This window comes from Coccomyxa subellipsoidea (assembly GCF_000258705.1).
Source record: "Coccomyxa subellipsoidea C-169, whole genome shotgun sequence".
In the NCBI taxonomy this organism is placed as follows: Eukaryota; Viridiplantae; Chlorophyta; class Trebouxiophyceae; family Coccomyxaceae; genus Coccomyxa; species Coccomyxa subellipsoidea.
The window spans coordinates 1,040,483-1,056,010 of NW_005178030.1; the positions used below are offsets into that span (position 1 = coordinate 1,040,483).

Consider the following 15,528-nt stretch of genomic DNA (forward strand, 5'->3'; position numbering starts at 1 on the left):
CCACCCACCTGCTGCCCTGCGTGACGCCCTCTCCGAGCGGGTGCGCGGCAAGATATTCCGGAATCGCTGCCGTAACGCGATCGCAGAATGGCTCATCGTCCAGAAGATGAAGGGGCAGCCTCCAGGCTGCAGAGCCATACAGTGTGCTGGCTGGAGCTGTAAGGCTCAGGCTGACCCCCAGGTGGTCTCCTGGATAACCAAGAACCTGCCCGATCGCTCGCGGCTCCCGGCTGACCCGCGCCCGCAGCGTCTCCGAGACCAGCCAGCGGTCGAGCCGGGCAGCTGACTGACCTGTGGTGGCAACGTGGGTGAAGGCACGACTGCTGGGGTTGAGGTCACGCCAGACATCGTAGAGCTGATGCTCAGTCTCCACGAGCCGCAGGCCGGTCCAATATCCCTGCGTCCGCTGACCGGGCTGCCCGGCGGCCATGTCCTGTTGGCCTGCAGATTATGTCCCGTTTGAATTCGTATTTTGGCCTCTGCCTAAATAGCTCCGGGTAGAGGGACGCTGTTGCAGACAGACGTTGTGTTGTCTTAGGCAGTTTGTGCTCCAGCAGAGCTTCAACTGTGCACCGCTCTCTGAGCACAGGCCGAAGCTTTTTGAATTCGCTACGTGAATTGTGCATTGGATAGATTCTCTCTGCTGTGTGCATGTGACGCCTTGTGATGCCTTGTCATGCTATGCTGTTTGGGCTTGCCTGCCTGCCTTGATTTGCACATTGCAGCATGCTTGCCACTGGCTATGGATCCTGCCTCCAGATGCAAGCCTTTGGCTTGCCCCGCGGGTCCTTCAACGTCACCCATGGGGTGTTGCGTTGCCGGCGGGCTGGAGGGTGCCGCAGGGGATGGGATTACCCTGTGGTGCTTGGGTCCTGGTCAGGAGGGGTGCGTGCACGTTGGCGTCTGATGCACAGTTTGCCATGTTTGGGATGTGTTGTGCCGAGGAGTCGGGTTTGCTATCCTATTGAAGGGCTGTTGCTGTTTGCCAGTTAGGGTTTGTTTGTCTGCTTAGGTGAGCATGTTAGGTTGTGATAGTATTTTAGGTGCGTCTCTGGCCGTCTGGCTCTATGCCCATGTCACCGCTCGACCACTTGTAACCCAACGGCCGGAGCGCATCCTGTGCGCTGCCCGGAATCCTATGTTGTCACTGTTGGATTCGATCGGTATCGTATGCATTAAGGGACATTGAACTCTGCACCTCGGGGAGGATTGCAGTCCATCCGAGCGGCCGGATGTGTGTCGCGAGCACGCAGGAACACGCGCCGGGCCGCTGCGGCCTGCTGGCTGCTGTGGCACCCAGACCTGCGCGATCGTCTCCGGGAGCGCGGCTGGCCTGTACAAGGGCTTCGAGCTGCCGCACCTGCGGGCTAGGTGCGTGCTGCGCCGGATGTGCCGCGCGCGCGCGGGCTTTGTGGAGCGCTGGCGCTGGCGCTGGCGAATCGGGCGAGGGCCGGAACGGAGCGGCGGTGGGGCTGCGGGCAGCTGTTGCCGCTGCTTTTTTTTTTTTTTTTTTAAAGGGGGAGCCCCCGCTATTACATAGGTGCCAATCGCACGCTTCCCAGCACGCATGCAATAGGATATTTGGGGAAACCTGTCAGAGTTGGGGCACGCAGAGCACTCCCGCAGGAGGATAATGCGATACCTAAGAAAAGCGCAAGCATGAAGGCATACCACAGAAAGGCAACAGAAAGGCTCCTAGCGATGGACATGTCCCAAGCACCAGAGGGCAACCTCATCCCCAGAGGCGCGCTCCAGCCCGCCGGCAACGCAACACCGCTGAGGTGACGTTGGAGGACCCACGGGGCAAGCCTAGGGCTTGCAGCTGGAGGCAGGGGTCACAGCAAAGAAGGCAATCATCAATCACTGGCAGGCAATTATGGATGTGCGGGCAACCAGTGGTGGAACAGACATGAAAGGCACGTTGATACGGTTGGCCGACAGGGATAGAACAGGATCGCGTTCGGACCCATTACCACTAGGGGCCGCTCGGGGCTGGCAATGTGACCCTAAACTATGCCTCAATCTGTCAGCAAGGTGGGGCACAAGCAAACGGTGGCATATGGGAGATATGAAGCCGCAAATGAGGGTTTAGGGTTTAGGGTTTAGGGTTCCGAAGTGCACAGGTCTTCCCTGCTGCTAGACAGGCACTGACAGACATGGAGGAAGACACGCCGCCGCCGCCACCGCCGCCGGTACCGATGGAGTGGGAGACACAGGCATACTCGGTGCCGCAGCGAGAGTTGCGACGCAGGATATCGCGCGTGCGCGATAAAGGTGCAGCCACCCCCATGGATTGGGATCTGCCTCACACCGAGGATCCACCCCAGACGGCTCACCGTCGCCCTCCGCACCTGGACCTCAGCGGCGTCCCGGTTGAGCGTATTGAGGAGTGCCTGGAGTGGCTGGCAGGGCATACACACTTCTCCCCCGCAGACAGCGCGGCAGCGATTCGCCGGCTGCACAGCGATGCACCACTCGCGCTCGTGTCGGGAGGGGATGCACCAGCAGATAGGGAGCTGCGGCACCAGCTCCTCTGCGATGCTCTGCGTCGCATCCATGGAGCAGACAGCTTGCCGGACGACTCGTACGGCTTGCCGGCTCTGACACCGGAGGACCTAGCGCAGCCGGCAGAGGTCCCAGCAGCACCCATTGCACGTCAGCAGGGGAGACCCACCGTCCCGCCGGGCTTTGAGTCGCGAGCAGCCGCAGCGCGCGCAGCGCAGCGTGCGGCGCAGGTCGCACTAGCGGGGCTGCCGGCTCCGTGGCGCTCAGCGCGTACGCGGCATCAGCCTACAGAGTGGTGGCTACAGCAGCAGGGGCAACAGCAGGAGCGGCAGCGGGTAGAGCACAGGATTTCCAGGAGCATTCGCAGTGGGGGCCCGCCGGCACGGCGGCCCTCGCAGCCATGACTCGCTCCCGATCGCCCTCACTGCGCCTTCTCAGCCTCAACGTCAACGGCCTCAGGGACAGAGACAAGAGGCGCTGCCTCTTCAACCTTCTGGAGCGCGACAGGTGGGACATCATCCTCCTTCAGGAGACCCACCACAGCTCTACAGAGGAGGGGACAGCATGGGCGCAGGAGGGGCCTGCCGGGCTTCGCTGCAATTGGAGCGGGCCCGCATTTTGGTGCCACTTCACCTCCCAGTCACGCGGCGTAGCGGTCTTACTAAGACCCACAGCCTCCACAGCAGCCATCACGGTGCGTCACTGCAGCACCACCGGACGCACCCTACTAGTGGACTTCACTTATTGTGGCCAGCCCTACACGGTAGCTTCCGTGTACGCGCCTGCGGCCGCAGCGGAGCGACAGCAGTATTATACACAGGAGCTGCTGCCCAGCCTTCCAGCAGCACGTTGCCTTCTGGTGGGAGGGGACTTCAACTGCATTGCAGGCCAGCAGGACATGGCCGCCGGGCAGCCCGGTCAGCGGACGCATGGATATTGGACCGGCCTGCGGCTCGTGGAGACTGAGCATCAGCTCTACGATGTCTGGCGTGACCTCAACCCCAGCAGTCGTGCCTTCACCCACGTTGCCACCACAGGTCAGTCAGCTGCCCGGCTCGACCGCTGGCTGGTCTCGGAGACGCTGCGGGCGCGGGTCAGCCGGGAGCCGCGAGCGATCGGGCAGGTTCTTGGTTATCCAGGAGACCACCTGGGGGTCAGCCTGAGCCTTACAGCTCCAGCCAGCACACTGTATGGCTCTGCAGCCTGGAGGCTGCCCCTTCATCTTCTGGACGATCAGCCGTTCTGCGATCGCGTTACGGCAGCGATTCCGGAGTATCTTGCCGCACACCCGCTCGGAGAGGGCGTCACGCAGGGCAGCAGGTGGGTGGAGTTGAAGTGGCAGGTCAAAGATATGGCCATGCAGCGTTCCTGGGCTCTCGCAGCGGAGCGCCGGGCCTCTCAGCGGGCTCTGGAGTCTGACAGCCGCGCAGCGCTCGCGGCGTTCACCCGGCGGCCCGCACCAGACACCCTTCTGGCATGGCAGGATGCCCACCAGCTTCTGCAGGGCCTCAATGTGGAGGCAGCTAAGGGGGCAGCACTCCAGGCTGGGATCGTATGGCAGTTCTACGGTGAGCAGTCCACCTTCTGGTTCCACCACCTGGCCCGGGAGCGGCAGGGCCGCACAGAGTTGATGGCCCTCAGGACAGGTCCAGCCCCTGACAGCCCACGGGTTGTCCTGGATCACCCAGCCGGCAGAGATCGGGGCGGCGCGGTGCTGCGGGAGTACTACAGTGGCGACGAAGCGGCAGGCCTCTTCGCGGCGCAGCCGGTGTCGCTGGCAGCCCAGGATGAGCTGCTGCAGGCAGTGGACAAGCGTTTGTCCCCTCAGGCAGCTGCAGCGGCAGAAGGAGAGCGCGGTGATGGCAGCGTGTCGGTCGCAGAGCTGGAGACTGCCCTCCGGAGCCTGCCGCGCGGCAAGGCACCGGGCTTGGATGGCCTGCCATATGAGTTCTACCTGCGCTTCTGGCCTGTGGTAGGGCTGGAGCTGGCAGGGATGCTGCAGGAAGCTTTCGGCGGCGGCGGGGAAGCGGCGCTGCCGCCACCGCTGACGCAGGGGCGTATCACTCTCTTGTACAAGGGGAAGGGGGCAGACAGGGAGTCTCTAGCCAGCTACAGGCCCATCACGTTGCTCAACACCGACTACAAGCTCGCGGCGCGGGCGATCGCCAGCCGGATCGGGCCGCTGCTGAATCAGGTGGTGGATGCCACACAGACAGGCTTCCTGCCTAAGCGCTGGGCGGGGGACAACGTGCTGGCACACCTGGAGGAGATCAGCTACCTGGAGGCCACACACCAGCCAGGCGTGCAGGTCTTCCTGGACTTCGAGAAGGCCTTCGATCGCCTTGACAGGGCCTGGATTGAGCGGTGCATGGCTGCGGTGGGCTTCGGGCCCGGTGTGCAGCGGTGGGTGCACATTCTGCACTCCGGCACGACCGCGCGAGTGGCCTTCAACGGCTGGCACACCGATGCCTTCCCGGTGGCCGCCGGCGTCTTCCAGGGAAGCCCCCTCTCGCCGCTGCTGTTTGTGCTTGCCGCGCAGCCGATGGCCGCGCATGCCAGGATGCTTGCAGGCCAGCTAGCTTTCCAGCCCATCAGACTGCCTTCAGGGGAGCCAGCACCAGTCATGCACCAGCATGCGGACGACACCAGCGTGCACGCGCGGACTCCCCGGGATGCTAGGTGCCGCTCGGGGCTGGCAATGTGACCCTAAACTATGCCTCAATCTGCCAGCAAGGTGGGGCACAAGCAAACGGTGGCATATGGGAGATATGAAGCCGCAAATGAGGCGAAAAACAGGTAGGCTGGCGAGAACTCGACCAGATACACACACCCACCACATCGGAGGCGGGGATAGACAGGAGGCATCATGTCCAAGGTCCTAGACACCCGCTCAGGTTCAAGGGTGGATACTGGGGTTGGAAACCCTAAACCCTTGAGATAGCCTTCAATGAACTACTGTGAATGGTGAGGAGGACAGACACTAAGGCAAAAGGCCACGGATGACATGAAGGTTGGAAGGTAGGGCGGGCATGCTGGCGCAGTTCGGGTTAGCCACGGGGATTGTTGGGGCTGCTGGTGAGACAGAAACATCGGAGGATCACTGGAAAACTATTGATAGCCTAAAGCCCTGGGCAGGGTGGTCTTCTGTAAGCTCGCGCCAACGCTCCAGCTCTCCGGCACGGTACTCCACAGGTAGCGGGGCGCACGATGGATCCGTCTGGCCGAGGGATACCCAAGGGGTGAGCCGCGCAAACACGTCCGGTGGTGGGCGAGGCCACCGGCACTGGATGGCGAGGCCAGTGCCCCAGGGGTGAAGGAGGCACCCCCGGGGCCGTGTTGGGCCGAGCTCGACAGGTCCCTCGACCAGTGGAAGCACGTGACTCGGAGCCCCATTCCGCGCTGGCAAAGGTTAGAAGTAGGAGAGGCGCAAAGCGTCTGGTAGGCAATCTGTGGTCCCAGGGCTCTAAGGCAAAAAGGGGTCTCAGACAAGGAACGACAGGCCGGGCTTTGCCGGGGTGGGATCGGGACTGGTGAAAGGTGAGTCATCCGTGCCTGACTATGGTATGACGAAGGCTCTTAGCGCCCAGGTGCCCAGAGCACCTATCGCAAAGGCCCCCCTAAGAGAGGGTGTGAGTTCAACACAAGAATCGACACGAGCGGGTGTCATGGCAGAAGGCCAAATGAGAGCATGGTCATACAGATAGCCAAGTTAGAGCCGTGGCCGGCTGGGTACAGTGAATGGTGGATCGGAAGCGTCACGCTGGAAGCGGCACGGGATGCTGGGCACTCCAGTGGATGACAGGTTGCGCGCCCGGCAGCTCCTCCAGCGCGCAGAGGACCGCGCGGTGGCACCATCGCGCCGCGAACTGCTCCCTGGTGATCATCGGGTCGCGTCCGCGAAGCCAGTCGCTGAGCACACCTGCTGTCTGCCGGACGTTGACGGTCGCGAGCCGCCAATCGGCAAGCAGGGCCTTCTTGCAGGAAGACAGGATGCGAGCCGCAACCGCTCCGGGGGTGATCGCCGCCGTATCTGGCTGGTGGCGGCCGCGCTGATATGCTGCCCACAGCTGACAGATCGTAGCGAGCCGCAGGCGATCCCAGAGCTGCCTGAGCTGCTGCGGCGGTCCCCAGATCCTGGTGTCATCGGCGAGAAGAAGGTCGGCGCTGCGCGGTGGCGCGTCGTCTCCGGTCACCGCGGCCCATGTCGCTGCGAACCAGTCCCACACCCCGGCGGCGAGAGGGCAGATGATGAAGACATGGGTGAGTGTGGCCAGCTGACCTGCACAGCTCGGATGCGGGCAAACGTGACCGGCGGGATCGGCACGGTGGACGTGACGCGCGAAGCCGCCGACGAAGAGCTGGCCATGCAGCAGCCTCCACGCTGTCACGCGCTGCCGCCGGTCCAGATGGGAAGCGTGCACCACTTGCCACACATGAGCCCAAGGTGCTGATGGGTCTGCTGTGACAGCAGCAGCAGGATCAACAGTGACATCTGCTCCCTGTGGCACTGGTGAAGGGCCCGCTGGCGCGCCCGCAGGCCCGCCGCGGTCCCGCAGCGGAACCGGACGTGGCTGCGGCGCAGCCATCCAGATCGCCCAGGAGGAGGGATCAGGCTGCCCTCGAGGCCTCTTGCCTAAGACCTGCGACGCGGTACCAGCAGCTGCAGCCCTGGCCTCCCATCGCGCCTCGAGCGCCCGAAGGCCGCTGCGCTGATCATCTGTGGTATCAGCCCAGATGGCTGGTCGCAGCGGGCCCGCCGGGCTGGCCTCCCCCTTGCTGATCCTGTGAAGCACCTGTCGCCGCGCGGTGGCCTCCCTCACTACAAACTCATGTGCCGGCCGCGTGCCGAGCCCCCAAGCCTGAGGGTCCTGTACCTGGGATCCCCAGAGGCCAAAGAAGTATAGTGTGGGCGGCGGTGGTGGCGGTGGCTCTGGCAGCTGCTGCTCCCACTCCAGCTGCTCCCTTGGCTGCTGCTCCCCTGTCTGCTGCTCCACCTGCAGGTGCTGCTCTGGGTGCAGCTGCTCCGCGTGCTGGCGCTGCTGACGTGTGCCGCTGCGTGGATGCCAGGGCCTGGTGATGTCCCAGTGCTGAACCAATGCAGGCTGCGCGGCCGGAGGAAGGAATGCGTGCATGGATGCAACGCCTCCTTCCACTGGCACAAGGGCTCCTGTGCTGCTTACTGTGTGGCTGAGAAGGTAGGTGCTACCTTCGGCTGTGCGAGACCAGACTCGGCGATCCGACGGGTCCGGCAATGCGCACCACATAGCGGCCGGTGGCTGCACCTGAATGAGCGCTCTCCAGGCTGCTGGCAAGGCAGCCAGGAGGATGGGCACGCGCTCTCGCACCACCCGATCCGGATGCTCCGGGCCGCGCACGACATCGCGCAGGTGGCTGATCCTGACCAGGCCAAGCCTGGCCCAGTCCTCCCAGGCAAAGGGCTGCCTGACTGCATCTGTGAGCTGCCTGTTGAAGAACAGTGGCTCACCCATGACTGCGTCGTAGCCGATCGCTTCCGGCTTCTGCAGGTGATGGGGCCGCAGCTGCTGGTAGGCATGCAGGTACTGCCGGACGCGCTGCGGGGCCTCCACATGCTTCGCTGCAAAGGTGGAGAAGAGCAGGAATCTTCCCAGCTGCCAGATGTGCTGCCGCCGTGCTGACACCGTGCCGGGTTCCTGCGCTGCCAGCCAGGCTGTGCTCCTGTACAGCCAGTGGTCGAAGTAGGCCTTCCAGGCCAGCTGCTCCGGCTCCAACAGCCTGCCCACCACCTTGGCCTGGAGAGCCAGGATCTGGGCCCTGATGTCCACCAGCGCGATGCCGCCGTGTGCGGGCGCGCGGAAGCAGACCTCCTTGCCTGGGAACAGCGCCGCCGCTGCGCCAGGGGTCACCGGCCGGTTCGCCGCGACAAAAGTGTGGATGGCTCTGCAGAGCCTCTGTAGCAAGTCCTGTGGCACCGGTATGAAGGTGGCATGGTAGGTGACCATGGAGGCCAGCACCTGTTTTGCGACGTACGCTCGGCCCAGCAGGCTGAGTCTGAAGCCGGACCAGCGGGCGATGCGGGCCTCCACCTTCTCAATGATGGCTGTGTATAGGGCTGTGGCAGCTGCAGCTGCCTGAGTGGACAAGGGAATGCCCAGGTGCTTGACGCCGTCGCCCGAAGCCGCGAAGGTGACTCCTGTGACTGGATCAGGCCCGGCGAGATGGCTGAGGCTGCCAAGCCCTATGGCCTGGCTCTTGCTGCGCTGCAGCCTGGCTCCTGTGGCTGCGCAGTGGAGGCCCACGCTGGCCCCCAGCACGATCTGAGCATCCCGGGGAGTCCGCGCGTGCACGCTGGTGTCGTCCGCATGCTGGTGCATGACTGGTGCTGGCTCCCCTGAAGGCAGTCTGATGGGCTGGAAAGCTAGCTGGCCTGCAAGCATCCTGGCATGCGCGGCCATCGGCTGCGCGGCAAGCACAAACAGCAGCGGCGAGAGGGGGCTTCCCTGGAAGACGCCGGAGGCCACCGGGAAGGCATCGGTGTGCCAGCCGTTGAAGGCCACTCGCGCGGTCGTGCCGGAGTGCAGGATGTGCACCCACCGCTGCGCACCGGGCCCGAAGCCCACCGCAGCCATGCACCGCTCAATCCAGGCCCTGTCAAGGCGATCGAAGGCCTTCTCGAAGTCCAAGAAGACCTGCACGCCTGGCTGGTGTGTGTCCTCCAGGTAGCTGATCTCCTCCAGGTGTGCCAGCACGTTGTCCCCCGCCCAGCGCTTAGGCAGGAAGCCTGTCTGTGTGGCATCCACCACCTGATTCAGCAGCGGCCCGATCCGGCTGGCGATCGCCCGCGCCGCGAGCTTGTAGTCGGTGTCGGCCTGCGGCCGGTACATGAGTTCGTGGTCAGGGAGGCCACCACGCGTCGCCAGGTGCTTCACAGGATCAGCAAGGGAGAGGCCCGCCCACTCGACCCGCTGCGGCTGGCCATCTGGGCCGACACCACGCACGATCAGCGCAGCGGCCTGAGGGCACTTGGGGCGCGCTGGCAGTCCAGAGCAGCGGCAGCGGGCACAGGGACTGGAGTCCTGGGAAAGCGGCCCCGGGGGGAGCCCGACCCCTCCTCCTACGCAGTATGGATGCGCCCGTCGCGGCAGCGGCCAGCTCCGTGGCGGTATCCCCAGGTTCCTGCACTGGAGCCTGCCATCGAGCCAGCACTGTCCCAGGGCCCACCTTCAGACACGGTGGACGCCGCCGCGCCCGCTGCAGGGCACGCCGCACCTTGCCGCACCGCCGCATGTGTGGAGGGTGATTCACACTTCCCATCTCGACCGGCGGCAGCGCATCACGGCCTGGCGGCTGCTTCATTGCAAGCTCTTCGTCGGCGCCTTCTCACAACACATCCGCCGCGCAGATCCAGCAGGACACAGCTGCCCGCACAGCTGCTGCGAGAGTCAGCCCGCCAAACTCACCCACGTCTTCATAACATGCCCATTGGCAGCAGGAGTGTGGGACTGGCATGCATCGACATGGGCAGCCGTCACAGGGGAGACCGCGGGGGTGGAGGGTGCACCCCAGGGATCGTGCAGAGCTGAGCTCGGCGGGTCCCTCGACCGGTGGTACCGCGTGCTTGAGGCCCCATTCCGCGCTGGCAAATGGTGAAGGCGCATGGAGCTACAAGCGTCGAGCGGTGACAATGGCATGGAGCCGTACGGCCAGAGACTCATCTAAACGCATGTAGGTAGCTAATACAACCTACCATGATCACCTAAGCATACGAGCTAAACCTAACAAGCAAGCAGCAACAACCCTATAGTCGGATAGCAAACCCTACTCCCTGCTGCATCAGCAGAACACTCAAACCAAATGGCCAGTGTAATAGCGGGGGCTTCCCCTTTAAAAAAAAAAAATAAAAATAAAAAATGGCAAACTGCTGCGTCAGACGCCAAGATGCATGCATTCCTGACCAGGACTCAAGCACCACAGGGTAGTCCTATCCCTTGTGGCGCACTCCAGCCCGCCAGCAACGCAACACCCCATGAGTGGCGTTGAAGGACCCACGGGGCCTGCATTTGGAGGCAAGACTCAAAGCCATTTGCAAGCAGGCAATTTGCTGACCACGGCAGGCAGGCAAGCACAAACAGCATGACAAGCCATCGCAAGCAGCCACATGCACACAGCAAAGAGTATCCACCCAGTGCCCAATGCACTGAGAGTGTGGTCAGAGAGCGCTGACAGTTGAAGCTCTGCTGGAGAACAAACTGCCTAGAACAACACGACGCCTGTCTGCAACAGCGTCCCTCTACCTGGACTATTTAGGCAGAGGCCAAAATACGAATGCAAACGGGACATAATCTGATGCTCGTACTCGGACCGCCGGGGAGCTACAGCGGCGGAACTGCCGGAGCGGGCACCTGGGCTGCAGTCTCCAATTGTACATGTGCTGTTATGCCGGCCAGAATTTTGTGTGGGCTGTTGCACTCAATCGGGCTGGCTGGGAGCGACCCTGCACCGTGTCACCCGCTGCTGTGGCGTGGAAGCCGGTGTCTCCCACTCAATGGGTGTCGCTGCTTTGGCGGTGCCGGCTGCGCATCAATGTTCATGTCTGCCTGTGTCTGGCTCACCGCTGAGTGGATCTCTGCACCTCCGGCAGGAGTGCAGTCCCATTTTTTTTTTTTTTTTTTTAAAAGGGGAAGCCCCCGCTATTACACAGGTGCCAGTCGCACGCTTCCCAGCACGCATGCAATAGGATATTTGGGGAAACCTGTCAGAGTTGGGGCACGCAGAGCACTCCCGCAGGAGGATAATGCGATACTTAAGAGATGCGCAAGCATGAAGGCATACCACAGAAAGGCAACAGAAAGGCTCCTAGCGATGGACATGTCCCAAGCACCAGAGGGTAACCTCATCCCCAGAGGCGCACTCCAGCCCGCCGGCAACGCAACACCGCTGAGGTGACGTTGGAGGACCCACGGGGCAAGCCTAGGGCTTGCAGCTGGAGGCAGGGGTCACAGCAAAGCAGGCAATCATCAATCACTGGCAGGCAATTATGGATGTGCGGGCAACCAGTGGTGGAACAGACATGAAAGGCACGTTTATACGGTTGGCCGACAGGGATGGAACAGGATCGCGTTCGGACCCATTACCACTAGGTGCCGCTCGGGGCTGGCAATGTGACCCTAAACTATGCCTCAATCTGCCAGCAAGGTGGGGCACAAGCAAACGGTGGCATATGGGAGATATGAAGCCGCAAATGAGGCGAAAGAGATCCCTCACTTTGCCTCACTGACAGAAGCGTCAGTGTGAGTCGGGGATTTGCCGAGCATCGATCAACTAACGACAACCAGCCAAGATGTCTGCACTGAAGCCCATCGGTAAGCCCGGCCAGGAGGAGGATGTCCAGGTCCACCGCATTCGCATCACCTTGACTTCACGCAACGTGAAGAACTTGGAAAAGGTCTGCACCGACCTGATCCGCGGTGCCAAGGACAAGCAGCTGAAGGTGAAGGGTCCCGTGCGCATGCCCACCAAGGTGCTGCACATCACCACCAGGAAGTCGCCCTGTGGAGAGGGTACCAACACATGGGATCGCTTTGAGATGAGGATCCACAAGCGCCTGATTGACCTGCACTCTCCCGCTGATGTTTTTTTTTTTTTTTTTTTTTTAAAAGGGGAAGCCCCCGCTATTACACAGGTGCCAGTCGCACGCTTCCCAGCACGCATGCAATAGGATATTTGGGGAAACCTGTCAGAGTTGGGGCACGCAGAGCACTCCCGCAGGAGGATAATGCGATACTGAAGAGAAGCGCAAGCATGAAGGCATACCACAGAAAGGCAACAGAAAGGCTCCTAGCGATGGACATGTCCCAAGCACCAGAGGGTAACCTCATCCCCAGAGGCGCACTCCAGCCCGCCGGCAACGCAACACCGCTGAGGTGACGTTGGAGGACCCACGGGGCAAGCCTAGGGCTTGCAGCTGGAGGCAGGGGTCACAGCAAAGCAGGCAATCATCAATCACTGGCAGGCAATTATGGATGTGCGGGCAACCAGTGGTGGAACAGACATGAAAGGCACGTTTATACGGTTGGCCGACAGGGATGGAACAGGATCGCGTTCGGACCCATTACCACTAGGTGCCGCTCGGGGCTGGCAATGTGACCCTAAACTATGCCTCAATCTGCCAGCAAGGTGGGGCACAAGCAAACGGTGGCATATGGGAGATATGAAGCCGCAAATGAGGCGAAAAACAGGTAGGCTGGTGAGAACTCGACCAGATACACACACAAAGGGGAAGCCCCCGCTATTACACAGGTGCCAGTCGCACGCTTCCCAGCACGCATGCAATAGGATATTTGGGGAAACCTGTCAGAGTTGGGGCACGCAGAGCACTCCCGCAGGAGGATAATGCGATACTGAAGAGAAGCGCAAGCATGAAGGCATACCACAGAAAGGCAACAGAAAGGCTCCTAGCGATGGACATGTCCCAAGCACCAGAGGGTAACCTCATCCCCAGAGGCGCACTCCAGCCCGCCGGCAACGCAACACCGCTGAGGTGACGTTGGAGGACCCACGGGGCAAGCCTAGGGCTTGCAGCTGGAGGCAGGGGTCACAGCAAAGCAGGCAATCATCAATCACTGGCAGGCAATTATGGATGTGCGGGCAACCAGTGGTGGAACAGACATGAAAGGCACGTTTATACGGTTGGCCGACAGGGATGGAACAGGATCGCGTTCGGACCCATTACCACTAGGTGCCGCTCGGGGCTGGCAATGTGACCCTAAACTATGCCTCAATCTGCCAGCAAGGTGGGGCACAAGCAAACGGTGGCATATGGGAGATATGAAGCCGCAAATGAGGCGAAAAACAGGTAGGCTGGTGAGAACTCGACCAGATACACACACCCACCACATTGGAGGCGGGGATAGGCAGGAGGCATCATGTCCAAGGTCCTAGACACCCGCTCAGGTTCAAGGGTGGATACTGGGGTTGGAAACCCTAAACCCTTCAGATAGCCTTCAATGAACTACTGTGAATGGTGAGGAGGACAGACACTAAGGCAGAAGGCCACGGATGACAGGCCAAGGGGATTGTTGGGGCTGCTGGTGAGACAGAAACATCGGAGGATCACTGGAAAACTATTGATAGCCTAAAGCCCTGGGCAGGGTGGTCTTTTTTTTTTTTTTTTTTTTTTTTTTAAAAGGGGAAGCCCCCGCTATTACACAGGTGCCAGTCGCACGCTTCCCAGCACGCATGCAATAGGATATTTGGGGAAACCTGTCAGAGTTGGGGCACGCAGAGCACTCCCGCAGGAGGATAATGCGATACTTAAGAGAAGCGCAAGCATGAAGGCATACCACAGAAAGGCAACAGAAAGGCTCCTGGTCTTCTGTAAGCTTGCGCCAACGCTCTGGCTCTCCGGCACGGTACTCCACAGGTAGCGGGGCGCACGATGGATCCGTCTGGCCGAGGGATACCCAAGGGGTGAGCCGCGCAAACACGTCCGGTGGTGGGCGAGGCCACCGGCACTGGGTGGCGAGGCCAGTGCCCCAGGGGTGAAGGAGGCACCCCCGGGGCCGTGTTGGGCCGAGCTCGACAGGTCCCTCGACCAGTGGAAGCACGTGACTCGGAGCCCCATTCCGCGCTGGCAAAGGTTAGAGGTAGGAGAGGCGCAAAGCTTCTGGTAGGCAATCTGTGGTCCCAGGGCTCTAAGGCAAAAGGGGTCTCAGACAAGGAACGACAGGCCGGGCTTTGCCGGGGTGGGATCGGGACTGGTGAAAGGTTAGTCATCCGTGCCTGACTATGGTATGACGAAGGCTCTTAGCGCCCATGTGCCCAGAGCACCTATCGCAAAGGCCCCCCTAAGAGAGGGTGTGAGTTCAACACAAGAATCGACACGAGCGGGTGTCATGGCAGAAGGCCAAATGAGAGCATGGTCATACAGATAGCCAAGTTAGAGCCGTGGCCGGCTGGGTACAGTGAATGGTGGATCGGAAGCGTCACGCTGGAAGCGGCACGGGATGCTGGGCACTCCAGTGGATGACTGGTTGCGCGCCCGGCAGCTCCTCCGCTGATGTGGTCAAGCAGATCACCTCGATCAGCATTGAGCCCGGTGTGGAGGTGGAGGTCACAATTGCTGACGTCTGAGTATGGAGCTGACTGGAGGCGTAGTGACAGCCGTGACAGTTCACCTGTGATTATCGGGGACAAACAGTGTCCGATCTGAAAATGTGTGCAGCTCTGCGAATGCCAACGCCAGTCAGTGACTGCCATGCCACTGGAAGTTTCTGCGGTGCGAAGGATTGACTGTAATAATTATCATGTGGTAAAAAAAAAAAAAAAAAAAAAAGAGCAAGCCTAGGGCATGCCAGGATGAAAGATTGCATCACATCGATTTCACACGATTTCTCCACCGATACACCAGCATCTTCAAGTTTCTCACTTGCATTGTGTAGAGAATGTTCACAGCTTTCGATCGATACCCCACTTGCCTACTTTTGTGCGTATTTACTCATTTCGACCACGACACAGTTGCCATCCCGCGAGCTCACACGTCCGGATAGCCTCCAATGTAGCTTATTTTCAGCCACTATCATCATCGACAATATATATACATATTTTACGCGAATGTTACCCGTCTCCACTGGACCAGATGCGCACAGCCACCTTCCTCACTCTACACTAGCGACTAACACTTTTCCACTATCCCCATGGTCACTCGCTGCGGGACATATATTATGGGATTCGATGTTGTTCTCCTGAATTCTTGAAACAGTTGTGCCTGTACTTTATGCATTTCAACCACAAAACCATTCCACATACTGACAACCAGTGGTAGCTAAACAGGGTTCAGGGGCAGGAGGGAAGTGTCACAAGGGAGGAAGAGTGCGGGGAGGAAATAGGGGCAGGGGAAAAGGTCACACGAGCCTCTTTTGTAGGCTTCCCGAGGGGTTTTCAAGGCCTTTAGTAGGGAGCTGCCACAGCTCTTGAACAAGGCCCCAAGACCTCCTCGGCGGACGGTGGACGCCCTAAAGAGCTAATCAGCAGGAGCAATCAGCA

The 15,528-nt window shown here is 61.0% G+C and overlaps 2 protein-coding genes across 2 annotated transcripts; both read left to right on the forward strand.

Moving 5' to 3' along the window:
- Nucleotides 1-802: 802 nt before the first annotated feature.
- On the forward strand, nucleotides 803-1,785 carry COCSUDRAFT_57096 (hypothetical protein; the record flags this gene model as incomplete). The annotated part of the gene is made up of 3 exons (XM_005645672.1): nucleotides 803-833; nucleotides 1,254-1,466; nucleotides 1,724-1,785. The coding sequence occupies 3 exons, from the start codon at nucleotides 803-805 to the stop codon at nucleotides 1,783-1,785; spliced, it is 306 nt and encodes a 101-aa protein (XP_005645729.1).
- Nucleotides 1,786-11,737: 9,952 nt separating this feature from the next.
- On the forward strand, nucleotides 11,738-14,798 carry COCSUDRAFT_33822 (ribosomal protein S1). The gene is made up of 2 exons (XM_005645673.1): nucleotides 11,738-12,113; nucleotides 14,543-14,798. The coding sequence occupies exons 1-2, from the start codon at nucleotides 11,825-11,827 to the stop codon at nucleotides 14,614-14,616; spliced, it is 363 nt and encodes a 120-aa protein (XP_005645730.1). The 5' UTR covers nucleotides 11,738-11,824; the 3' UTR covers nucleotides 14,617-14,798.
- The last annotated feature ends 730 nt before the right edge of the window (nucleotides 14,799-15,528 follow it).